This window comes from Protopterus annectens, chromosome 6.part1 (genome assembly GCF_019279795.1).
Source record: "Protopterus annectens isolate FY-2018-M chromosome 6.part1, PAN1.0, whole genome shotgun sequence".
NCBI lineage: Eukaryota > Metazoa > Chordata > Ceratodontiformes > Protopteridae > Protopterus > Protopterus annectens.
In genome coordinates this window covers 36,339,307-36,352,212 of record NC_056738.1, presented here as the reverse complement: position 1 = coordinate 36,352,212, position 12,906 = coordinate 36,339,307, and the positions used below count along the sequence as shown (strand labels likewise).

Here is a 12,906-nt window from a genome sequence, read left to right as displayed (position 1 = left end):
AGCAAAATGGGCAATAATGGACATTTCTGTATTTCTCTGTAGCAGTATTCATTGTTTCATGTGCATAAGCTTTGTCCCAGAGCCCTTCACTTTCAATAGTGCTTGCTCTATATCCTGCCCTTTCCTTGGCCTTGTTGCACTGCTCAGTTTTGTTATGTACTGCTGTCTGTGAAAATCTCCCTACTACATTCTAATGGATGACTTAAAAACATACATCAGAGTTATTAATGTGCAAGGCTTCCATGGAAAAGCACTGTATGTCACGTCATTTAATTAATTAATTACATTTATTTATTGATTTGACATTTGTTGACCAGGAAAGTTCGACTAGGCAAGTGCCCTTTTTCAGTGGAGGCCTGGGGAGAAACAAATTAGCTTAATTATAATTCATAAGTTCCACAGAGAAATAAAAAATGTATAATTACAATTTATGTATAACATCCAATAGCATTATACAGTCTAGGGAAAGCACTCAGTGGCATAATAAAAATATACATTGAGAATGAAACACTCACAAACATACGGACCTGAAGTACAAAACAGGGTTTTATAGATCATAGTCAGGTATGTTAGTATGAGAAGTAGGAGGCAGTTGTGTTTTGTAAGGAAGAGAGACAGCATGTTGTTGTGGGTAGTTTAAGGAATTTAAAGAATTTTAGTAAGTGTTTATGGCTATGAGAATGATGAGAGTATTACTGAGTGTAATACAGGGGTAAGATAAATACTAGTAAAGTGATAGTGTAGGGGAAATAGATTGGGGGGGGGAGAGAGATGGAATTAGGGAGGTTGATTTGTGTTAGACTTGCTACAGTGAAAGGTCATGGTCTGAAGTAAACATTTTAATGCTCTTTTGAATTCTTGTGTATGTGATATGCTCCTGATGTGCAATGGTAGTTTGTTCCAGGCTAGGGTGGGTGTGTAGCTACAGAGATTTTGTCCTATGGATGGTTTGGGTTTGTATATTTCCATCAGTTGTTGGTCAGAACTTCTGAGACTTCTGGAAGGGGTATAGCGTGAGATAAGTGGGGAGACAGAAGGACAGGCAGAGTTTCGGTTTAAGAAGGAATGAATCATAAGTAGTTGGGAGTAGAGAAGTTGGTGGGGGAACTCTAGCCAGTGTAGGAGACTGAGGGATAGGCAGTGGTGTGTCTTTGAGGTATGCCTAGCAGTAAATCTTGTGACATTGTTATAGGTGGATTCCAGTTTGGACAGGAGAGATGTCTGAAGCTTAATTAGTATTTGTGGACTGTAGAGAAGACTGGGAAGAAGGAAGGCATGGGCAAGAGAAAGTCTAGAGTCTTTACTGAAAAAAATTGCTATTTCAATAAAGTAGCCCCAGTTTTTGATGTGTTTTTTTGATGCAGTGGTGGACATGGAGGTCGAATTTGAGTTGGCCATCTATGATGACTCTGAGCAGTTTAGTGTGAGTTTCAGCATTAATGACAGTGTTGTCAAGGGAGTAATGGAGAAGGTAGGTTTCAGATGTGAGAGAGTCTTAGGCAATAAAAGAAGAAGCTTGGTCTTTTAAGATTAAGGATGAGTTGGCTTTTGGAGAGCCACTGTTCAATAGAGTCAAAGGAGTTTTGGGTGAGGAGGTGAAGGTCAGAGAGGGAGTCTGAGGTAGAAATGACTGTGGAGTCTTCTGCATATTGTATAAAAGAGGAGTCCAGACAGGAGGAGTGTAAGTAATTAGTGACGATACTGAATAATAAGGGACCAAGGGTTGACCCTTGAAGAATGCCAATTTTGATGCTGAGAAAAGGAGACGCTGAGGAGAGCCATTTAACAGATTGTTGTCAATCAACAAGAATAGAGGGTTTGCGAGTACAGAGTGTGGTGAATGGAGGTAGGGGAGATGGGGAGGGATAAATAGGGAAGTGCTATGTGGTGAGGAAGGATAGAATTAAAATAAGTGGTGGAGCAGTGCAGAGAGTTAGATACTTGGTGTGGGTGAAAAGAGATTGCGTGAAGAGATGGTAAGGTTGATGAAAGTGTAGGGAGAACAGAATTAAGAGTGAAGATGGGGAGTTGAATTAGTTTGGTTGAGGTAGTGTATAGAGCGTTCTGAGTGTTGGCGGGGTGAGAGAAATTGGGAAGGGGGAATAGTGTTAGAGGGACTAAGTGAGAGCTAAGACAGGTAAGGCAGTAGTGTAGAGAGTAATAGTAAATGCAAACAAGAGTGTGATAAAGTGAAGAAGGTAGATAAAGATGGAGAGCAGTCTATATATGTAGAATGGAGAGGAATGGAAGTATAATGTGAGGGGATGTTTAAGGTGGGAAATATTGCTGGTAAGGTAATGAGGAATAATTTTAAGGTGCAGCTAATGGACTGGTTGTTTAGGCAGAGGAGTTCTAGATGAAATATGAAAAGTTGGTGAAGAAGTAGGGAGATGGTGATAGGCAGGAAAGTAGGTATGGGGGCATGGAGTTTTTGATAGGCTGGAGGGGAGGGGGAGGATGAGTTGTGTGGAGGGTGGGCGGACCTTGGTCAGCTATAAATGTAAAGAGTACAGGGGTGGGTGGGAATGTGGGGTAGGGTAGCAGAGTGAGCCCAAACATAGGGAGGACAAATGTAGTGGGCAGAGCAGAGATCGGTGGACAGCAGAATTATATAAACTATCAGTGATGTCTTAAGGGAGTAGGGCACAAAGGCAATGGATCAGGTAAAAGGGAGAATGTGTCTGAGGGGAGTGTAAATTTTAGAAAGTCCTAAATATAAAGAGAATATAGTGGGAGACAGGGGTGGGTGTCTATATGGCTTTGGAGCACAAGTGAAGAGAAAGCAGTGTTAAGAAAGGATCCCTGAGACAGATGGGGGGTGACTGAGGTTTGTGTGCACACCAGTGTTAGGCAACAATCAAAATAGCACTTAATGCACTTATAGTTCTTATTAATGCAATTAAATTGTTTTTAATGTAATAACAATAAGTCAGTTATTCTGTATAATGGTAAAATAATGGGAGATGTATGTACAGCCAGGTAAAAGATTTTTATCTTGGTGTTTATGGGTGACCCAGTTCTTGGATAGGTATATGGGACTTTTAGCCAGGGAGACCTTTCCAATCTGAAGATTCTCAGCAGAGAGGAGGAGTAGAGGACAGTGAAAACCCAGTTTAGGTAACTATAATATAAAAGGTAGATAGGTAGTCTCAGAGAGGTGTGTAAGAAATACATGTAGAGGGAGAAAGTATGTAGCGGGAGAAAGTGGTATAGGAGGAAGTAAAAGAAATAAGACAGGACAGATTTCAAAATAATAGAATTTTAACCAATGAATGAATAAAACATCTGTCTTTCGAACATAGATGCATTTCAAATATACATGTTATTGGAGATCAACATGCAGATGTACTGGACAACAAACTTGTTTAAATCCAATTACAGCAGTCTTCAATTCAACACATTAATTTTCAACACTGAAGTATTCATTGTTTTTGTGACTAATTCTAGTGCTGAGAGGCATTATGAAAATGCTTCCCATGGTACAATGTAAAAAACAAGACAGTTGTCACAATACACTGAACATATTGCTCTACCTACCTTTTCTAAATGCATTGCCCTTACGATAACATTCTAAGGCTTTTTGGTGATTCCGAACTTTTTCAAAAAGATCTCCAGCCTGTTGAATAAACACAAACACAAGAAATTAGTGTATAGAAATACACATCATAGGAGAAGAAATACAACATCTTGCCTTTTTCACAAGGCATGTGTAACATAAATATGCTACTCTGATTCTTTATGCTATGTTGTTTACCTAAGGCATCCACAGACTAAAATAACAGATATATTCTTGTAGTATCAACTAATTCATGAAAAGGCCACTATCTGAGTGGTCTACAACTGAATTTATTCTAGTCACTAAATGGTATGTGATATTTTCATCTGGAACTTCTTGTGCTTGGGGACTGACATACTTCTCTACACATTATGGTATAATTAATTTAATGACTACATTAAAGTGTTCATTGCTGGAGACTGACCAATGACACTAGAAAACACCTGTCCATAAATCATGAATAAAACTGAAGATCTGACATTCCATTATTAATAAATGGTATATAAGTATATACTTCCTTGACTTAATGGGATTCTAACAGTCATTGCCAGTTGGAGGAACTACACACAAGCAAGGAAATGGGGAGGCTACTCCTAATTCATTAAGGAGTGTCATGTTCACATATTAATAACTATGGCAGAGCTAACCTGTTACTCCTAACACTTAGAACTCTCTTGAATGGCTCCCACTGTTAGGCTGATGGTATTTCCTCAGGTAATCATTCATAAATTGCTCAGATTGTATTTACTTAAGCATCATTGTTCAGTGGTATGTTTCACATGCTTGTTTTCTTGCTAGGCCATGGTGACTAGCAAAAAAGCAAAACCTTTTTTATCAATTACTATTTTTCCAAAGTTCAGTGACCACAGAGAAAGAATAATAAAAGAAGGGGTGTGGTAAGGGGCTTGGCCCCATGTAAATACACCGAGTTTGTGGGTTAGGTATGTTTTCCCATTGGAGTAATGATGTTTAGATTATTTCTGTATTTGAGGAAACCCTTTTTTGTACCAAAGCTCACAGAGATGCATTTCAAGGGTTATGGTTTGAAATGCCATAGGAAAAGCTTAGTCCAGTTCTCAAGTACTAAAACTATCCTTGTGAAAGAAGTTATAGAACCATACCAGGGCCAGCAAGAAAGCTGAGTACCGAGGTAGCCAAACCAAAACATCTACATTTGAGGCCACAGCAGAGAAGATTACCAAGTAAGGGAGCTTTGTGGGTCCCAGACACAGTGACAGAACCTGTAAAGAGCAGCCAAGTAAGACCTGTAAGAAGCTACTCTTGGAAAAATAAATGTAACTGCAGCCTGGGGAAGGGTATAACAACAAATAATGCCTAAAGAATAGTCCTTACTTATGGGTGAAGAGAACTGAAAGCCTGTTATTCTACCAGTCTATGGGGAAAAAAACAAATCCATCCTTGACCAATCTGGAGGGACCTGTCTCAGAAGTAATGCTGCATTAAGTAGTCAGGAGCACTCTTCCTCATACTTGCCAATCCCTGATCATCATAGGGAACTGGCATAACAAGACTTAAAAAGGGTAAAAAAAACTATCCTTCTTAGCATACAACAGCAACAAAGGCATGGAGAAGGAAGGAGGTAGGAGTGAAAAGCACTCCTCCATTAGACCCAGAGAATCAGGACACTACCAGTAGGTGAAGCTGCTAAGAATAAATAACACCAAGATGAAATTTCACACTGTAGAGTCAAGACCCCACATCAGAGGGGAGAAACTCTTCAAGGAATGGGTGTCACCTACCAGGTGGCAACAAGTTCTCATTCTGCCCTCTTCCACCTGAAATGAACTGTAAGAACTGCCTCCAGCTAAGTGGGGCAGGCAGGACCACTAGGTGCTCACAGTTAGCTGACTGATTACATTATGTGCAATCTATCTGATACAGATGCAACATATCACTCCCACGGAGAACTGTTCCCATTTGAACACAAATCAAAGCCTTCCTGAAGCTCCTAATTCCCCTTTCCAGACCCAGGATAGAAGGTGTGAGGGCCAATAAGAATTGGGTCCTGGCCAAAAATAAAAAAAAAAGACAAGTGTGTAAGCACAAAAAAGGAACAAACCTGAAAGGCACCAAGAAGATTCCTAACCCAGTAAGATCCAACACCTTAATCCCACCATCTCAACCTGCTAGGGGAGGATAACATAAGACTTTGATGAAGCATAAGGCATGAAACAGCTGAAAGCAGGGAAACTCACCTCTGTGGGAAAGGGAACAGGTCATATTTCTAAGGTAACAGGAGAAATTTCCAGGTAAAAGGTCCTGCAGCCTCAATGTGGAAATGGAACCCACCTCAAGAAACTGCCTCACATCCAAACAAGGGAAAGGACCAGGGAGGGTGACAAAAGCTCCTAATCACAAGAACAATGCTGTGGTCAAATCCCATTCTGAAGCCACAGACTCCCAAGAATGAAGCTCATTATCATAGGACGTGACAGAAGCCTTTTCCATGAGCTCTGAAACGGACCCTTCAATGTGAGTAGGATAGAAAAGAGCAAGCTAAAAAGCTCACCAACCAAACTGGACACAGGTGAAGCCCAAAATCTCTCCCAAAGGTGACAGTGTGTCATCAGGCTACCACCTCTCCATCTCAGATAGATGACTCTGCCTCAGCCAACTGGAAAACCACTGACCTTATGTACCTCCCACCAAGCTCTCCATATGAAAGGTAAATAGACACGACCCAATCCCCAGTGCCTCCAATCATCAACCAAAGCAAGATGAAGGGCACCATACAAGGAAGGGCAGAGTCTTACAATCAAGGCAATCAAGTCTGAGTGGTGCAGTGGTTAGCGTAGTCACCTCACAGCAAGAGGTTCTTCAGTTCGATTCTTGGCTGGGATGTCTTCTGCACGGAGTCTGCATGTCCTTCCTGCATACGAGTGGATTTCTTCTGGGTGCTCCGGTGTCCTGCCACACTTTAAAGACGTATCTGGAGTGTTTCTCCCTGGGCTTCTGTTGAAAATGGCTCTGTCCTAGTCGGACAACTATAAACAACTGTTGAATAAATAAATAAACAAATAAATAAAATAAAGAGTGTCTTATCTCACAAATCCCAAATAAAACACACCTAGGAAGAAAGTTTAGAAGGCTGGCAGGGAGCCAGCTGACAAAGGGACTGGGGTCCACAAGGTAAGTAAATGAAAGGCACCCCACTGTTGAATGAAATGTAACAAAAAATGTGGAGCCGGGGGGGGGGGTAACCCCCCCCCCCACACACACACACACACACTCACACACCTTAGAACTCCAAGCGTTGGAAAGCACAAGTTAACCCCTTAGGATGGAGAGCAAAAGAGATTCACCCATTTCTAACCACCACCAACAGAAAGTTCTAAGGCAATGGCCACCTGAAATGAGGAAGCAGTACACCATTAGTCCATTTTGAACAAGGCCTTCTGGAGCTATGGAGAGCTGCCCAACTCCCTGGGAGAGGGGACTAGACAAGCAGTCTATCGGAGAATAGGTAAAGGAAGCAAGGACCAATTAAGAATGCTTTGTCTTGCTCCTTTTACAGATGCAGGGTCTCCTTTTCCTGCTAGATGTGCAAGAAGTCAGCTGGCAGGAATGGAGACCAAATGACATGTCAGGGAGCCACTTAGCATCCAAGAAGGCATCAATCAGCGACTAAAGCTCCCACCTGAAAAGTCCACTCATGTTAAAGGAAGTATCCAGCAAAAGGGTGTTCAACTCATTTTTCCACAGGGAAGAATACAACAAGACTAACTAACACAGACATATGCCCATGCCTGCTACCCTAGCTAAAGCATCCACTGTAGGCTTTAAATACCTTAAAGGGCAGCGTTGCACCATCATGGTATATCCCTGAGTGAATAAATAATCTTTCCTGATCTCAGACTCAGGAAAGAGCTTCAGAGCAGCTAGACCCTTTCCACCAGGAAGCCTTGGAACGTGGACAGATAAAACACAAAGCAAAAGGCCCTAAGTCCTAACATGTCAAACTAATATGCCTTCTAAGGTATTTTCATATCAACCAATAACTCTTCAGTGATGTCCCTTTTCATCAAAATTCCTTAACATACTATGAAGTTGTCTGAACTCAGAATACATTAAAGCTAAAAGGTGAAGGGGCAAAGCCTCCTGCATGCGGGTGTGGGAGGATTTCACCCCACACTGATTGAGCCTGACTATGACCCAGACAAACAAGTTCAAGCAGCAGCTTGGGTACCTGTTGAAGCTGGCACAGAGAGATAGAGGAGTGGTGAGGCTAACCTTGTCCACCTACATCTAGGGCTGAGAATGAGTGACATGCCGGTAGGTGTGCTATTTCAGTGGCTGTAGTGAAGGCTGGGGCTTAGTAACAGTAGCAGGGCTAGGTGCACAGGAAGGCTTTGAAGGTGCTGCCCTAGGGCAGAGGGAGTGATGTTCCAAAATCATCCTTCATGGTGTGCATTAGCTAGTATAGATACTGGGACATGAGAAGGGGTAAGTACTAAGAGATGATAACCCTACTTTGGGCTGTCATGGGGACACCACTGTCAGTTAAAGCCACCTGTACTACCTTGCTTCATCAGATAAGGGACTGGGAACTGGTCAACCTGATCATCAGGGTTACGACCAACACAATAAGTTTAACATAGACTGAGTACACAAAATAAGTAATATGGGATACCACACTATAACAGAAAGCTAGAGTTGAAAAAAGTCAATAAATAGCATCAGGCATAGTTTCAAATTTCTTATTCTGCAGAATGTGTGTATTTTTATGTGTATTTTACAAATTGTATTCTGTTTTTCTAAATTAATAATGTCAAATGTTCACATTTGTCCTACAATTTTTTTACTTTATCTATAATTAAGCAAATAAGAGGCCAAGAGCTATAAACACCACAAAAAGTACAGTCAGCTGTTCAATCATTCCTCAAAGATCAGATCAGATATATAGAGAACGGAAAAAGAAAAATTATCATTCAGACAGCTTCTTGATATCAGTTTGATTTCTAAATATTCTACTGACATAGTCGCATTATGGGAATACCCTGAAAATTACATATCATTTTCAGACTATATGGAATAACAAAGTAGTACAGCAGAAGGCACTCAAAATATTTTTCCTGTCCATTTCCATAAAAGCATCACAAAAAATCTTATAGAAATCTAAGAATGAACTAACTAATAATACTCACCCTTTCATAAAATTCTCCCTTTATCAAAGCAGCAGCAACACGAAGGATGACATCACTGTTGTTCATAAGGTCTTCCCTGCTCATTGCCAATCGAGCTGCTTTTGCTGGAAGACCTGCCATCAAGTACATATTGACAGCACCGATATAATCTCCTTCACTTTCCTTCACTTCTCCAGCCTTCTCATCCTGGCCTGTGTCCATAAGCCACTGGTAATATGTGCGCTTAAGATTCTCAAGATCAGGATGGTTCTAAACAGAAATAAGACACTTTCATTTGAGTTCTCTCAGCCTGACACCAGTTAATGCACGTGAAACAGTACAGACAAAAATGTAGGGACTATATTTACAGTAAAAGACATACCTTGACTTCAGCAACTTCAATACATTCATCCCACATATTCAATTCTTTGTACATTTCCATGGCTTCATCCACAGCATTCTATGGAGGTATAAAAATAAATAATTTCAAACCATGATCTCACTGTACAATAAGCAAGTCCTACTCCAAGTAACTGTAACATTTAATTTAATTTCAATGTTACTCTACAATGTTCTACGCAGAATGGTACATAACCTACTAAAACTGTCATGCATGGCAAGCACTTGCTTCCATCCAGGGTCAATCTACATTTTACTTTAAAAGTAATATTCAACCAACCAGCCATCACTTTCACATCTGACAGATGCTTATCACTTACCTTTCTATTACACCCTCACCTTATTTTGCCTCTCTGTCTTATTTCTCAATTGACATTCCTCTTATTCCCATCCTATTCAAGCATCTCCATAATAATCAGTCATTCACGTATCTCATCCATCATGTCTCTATCCTATTAATAACTGTACATCGCTAACCTCTGCGGTCTACTGAAATCATAAGTGTTTGGTATGTTACTCATACAAATTCAGTGTATATGTCAGTGACAATGTATACACTGCAATATTCAATTTTCTGTTATGTGTTACTGTCACTGGGAATACACTGCAATATTCAATTCTCCAGGTCTCTTCTGAAAATGGGCAATGCCTAGTAAGACTAACCTGTCAACAAAATGTAAATAAATGCATACACCACACTAAGAAGTAAAAAAATAATAAAATAACGTGTCATGTTCAGTGCTTTTTAAATGCAAGTTTCACCAGGGAACCCTATATAAATGCTCAGCAGATGCTTAATTCCAATGCAGAAGAAATGTGGTACTCTGCAATGAGATGCCTACCAACTTTATTTCCATTTTTAAAATTCCACAGAGAATACAACCACATGTAGAACAAGGTTTGCTAGGAAAAGTATAAAGCATTATGGTATTCTTCTGGGTTATTTTAAAACCAGTTAATTAGTTTGTGTGTAGAAGGTCATTTATTAACAAAGTACCATGTAACAACAGTAGATGGTGCTTCACATACCACAGACATGATTCCTCCAACCACAATGCTGCTTAAAAGATTAGTTATGAATTTGCTTAACCATACACAGCTCTTCAGATGTATCTCAGTCAACACATTATATAAACACAAAAAGATAAAGTTGTGCACCACATTGGCTCAGACCTCAAGCTTTCTGCAAAACAACAGAAGCATCCAGGGTTCAATAATGACCACTATGAACTGTGAATAATATCAACACGTTCTCCCTCTGTCTTTCTGGAAGTTATCTAGTTACTTTATAGTTTCCTTCCAACTTCCATACATATGCTGGCGGACAGACTTTTCTAAAGTTTGCATTTACAATTGTCTGTGCGGTATGAGTTATGGCAAAAAGTTCTCACAGTGAATCGGTTCAATTTTCTAAAATTTCAGGTAGGAAGGCTGGACCAATGACATACTTCTGCCAGAAGCATAGCTGCTTCAACCAACGCCCCATGCCCTCAGCTCTTCAAGTGAATAGGGAAAAAAGCAGTTCATTGTAATAAGCTGATAGCAACAATCTATGCCACCCCCAAGCTCTTCCATTAAAGCACACAAAAAAAAGTTCCTTCTACTAGCACGGCAACCAAGTGGCCAGATGCACAACACAACCTCCTGTCCCAGCTATTCAGATCCCATTTCTGTGCTCTGCCCCAACCCTTCTTCACCTTGTTTTATTTAAAAAAAAGTATTCTTTTAAATTGAAAAATTTAAGAAATGTCTGACCTGCTTGCAAATAGAAATAAGATGGCAGACATCCTTTAGGTTTAGTTTTACTGTAAATGCTAGAAAAGGGAGCAGAGGAAAAGGGGACAGAAGGGGTAACATTTTGAACTTTGGAAATTTGAAAAAAGATTCAGAAAGGGAAGGTTACCAAGATCCTTCCTTTTCTGGTATCAAAGCTATCCACCAATAACAGTTTCTCCCCATCTGACAGGGAGACACAGGTTCTATAACTCCCTCTGAATATATTTGATGCAGGATCATAAGACGCCAGGAGGCTTGATTTACTGGGCAAGGATGATCTCCAGGGAAGTAGGGATGGACTCCCATTTTACCACGTTTACTCTGCTAAATGACATTTAGAACCCATTTGTCTGAATTAATCTGGTACCACAAGGGAAGATGAAAATTCAGAGAGGACATTTGCCATGGTATGGGGATGGTGGGGGGGGGGGGGCTGAACTTGTAAAAGGTTATGCTTACAGGGTAGACTGCTCTTGAATTTTTTGGGGGGAGGGGCTTTTCCTTTATTTTTGGAGCCTCCTTGCCATTGATTTTTAAAATCCTGTTTGATGGATCCTTGCTGCTTGAATTACTTATTGAAAAAGGGAGCTGAGGAGGAACAGAAGCCATTTGCCCTAAAAAAAGAGGGTTGAATAAATTATTTTATCTTCTCCTTAAATCAACTTTTTGCCTTTCATCACACTTTTTTTAACTTTCATCATACATCTTGAGCCCCACAGTTACAGCAAGGCCAAAGAGAACTTACTTGTCTAAGAAAGAATTTAAAATATAAGTTTTAACATATTCAGGAAGGTTTTGAGAATGAAGCCAAGCAAACCTTCTCATGATTGTCCCAGAAGCAGCAGCTCTGGAGGTAGTATCAGCAGCAGCAGCATAAGCATAGTTTAAAACATGCTTCTTAACATGAGAAGCAGATATTAATATAATCAGTCATTCAAACAATGTTTTACCTCAGAAGAGGGAATGTTAGCTACTTTTCCATGTTCTCAAAGAGATAAAAGTGAAAATGTTAACAAATGACCTTGATGTAACAGTTTACAGTTCTGAAAGTTAAAGTAGTACAAGAATACACATTCTTGCCCAGCTTGTCAAAAGCATCCCCATACTTGTCAGAGGGAATGGGATTAGCAGTAGCAATCTGTTTAGCACAAGGAAATCAATGCAAGATCTGCTTTTGTATTAGAAAACAAATACTTATGAGTCTGAGGAAGTCTATATAACCTGTCAGACTTCTGGGACAAAAAAAACACCTACAAATGTCATTGTATGACTAACCTACAGTGCTTCTGTGCTGTTAATTATCTGGAGATATATTTTAAATTCTCTCTGTAATTTTATTTGCTTTAAAAGTTTTTATTAACAGTTTAAGTCTAGGGGTTGTTATGAATGTAAATGGAAACCTGTCATTAAAGGAATGGCACTCTAAATGAATATTGAAACCCCTAATCAACTTTGTCTATTACCTATCTATATTGCTGGACACCAATCATTTTGAAAACATCATAGTAGTTATTAGATGATGCAGCATTTTCTTTGGTATTTTGTCCCCAATGCCTGATGATCAACAGCCAATCCACTTAACTCACTGAAGTTCAGTGGAGAGGGGTCATCATTAAGCAACCATCAGAAGTAGTTTGATTTTTTTTTTTTTTTTAATTAAGCACTTGCCCCTACACAGCAAAAATCTATAGACCAGATGTGCAATGGATGTCAGCACCACAACTTCCCAGTTGCTTCCACAGGGGATTACATCAGCAGGACGGCCCAGCCCATCCACAACAGGCATTCTGTGGATGGCTCCACTGGTCTCCACAAGGGAAATCGACCATGTTCACATGTCCCCAACAGTGTGCATTTCCTCCCTCTGACAGACACTCGCAATCCTTCCTACCTATAAAATTAAGAGCCTGAGCCATTAAACGATCTTGGGCTGTCTAGACGGGAGTCAGGGCTTCATCCTTCTACATCATCAGTGCAAGTTAGATGATGCTGCATTATCTGCAAACTTAATTCAGTTGTTCGCCATTTCTT

General features: G+C 40.1%; 1 protein-coding gene across 2 annotated transcripts in view; it reads right to left on the bottom strand.

Moving 5' to 3' along the window:
• Positions 1-12,906, bottom strand: part of IFT172 (intraflagellar transport 172) — a 3,348,311-nt gene that overhangs the window by 1,944,970 nt on the left and 1,390,435 nt on the right. For both annotated transcript variants that reach the window (XM_044075467.1, XM_044075468.1), the window contains exons 21-23: positions 9,083-9,160; positions 8,722-8,970; positions 3,538-3,616 (exon numbers count right to left, since the gene is read on the bottom strand). In XM_044075467.1, the coding sequence (XP_043931402.1) occupies positions 3,538-3,616; positions 8,722-8,970; positions 9,083-9,160 (406 nt within the window). The remainder of the gene's footprint in view (positions 1-3,537; positions 3,617-8,721; positions 8,971-9,082; positions 9,161-12,906) is intronic.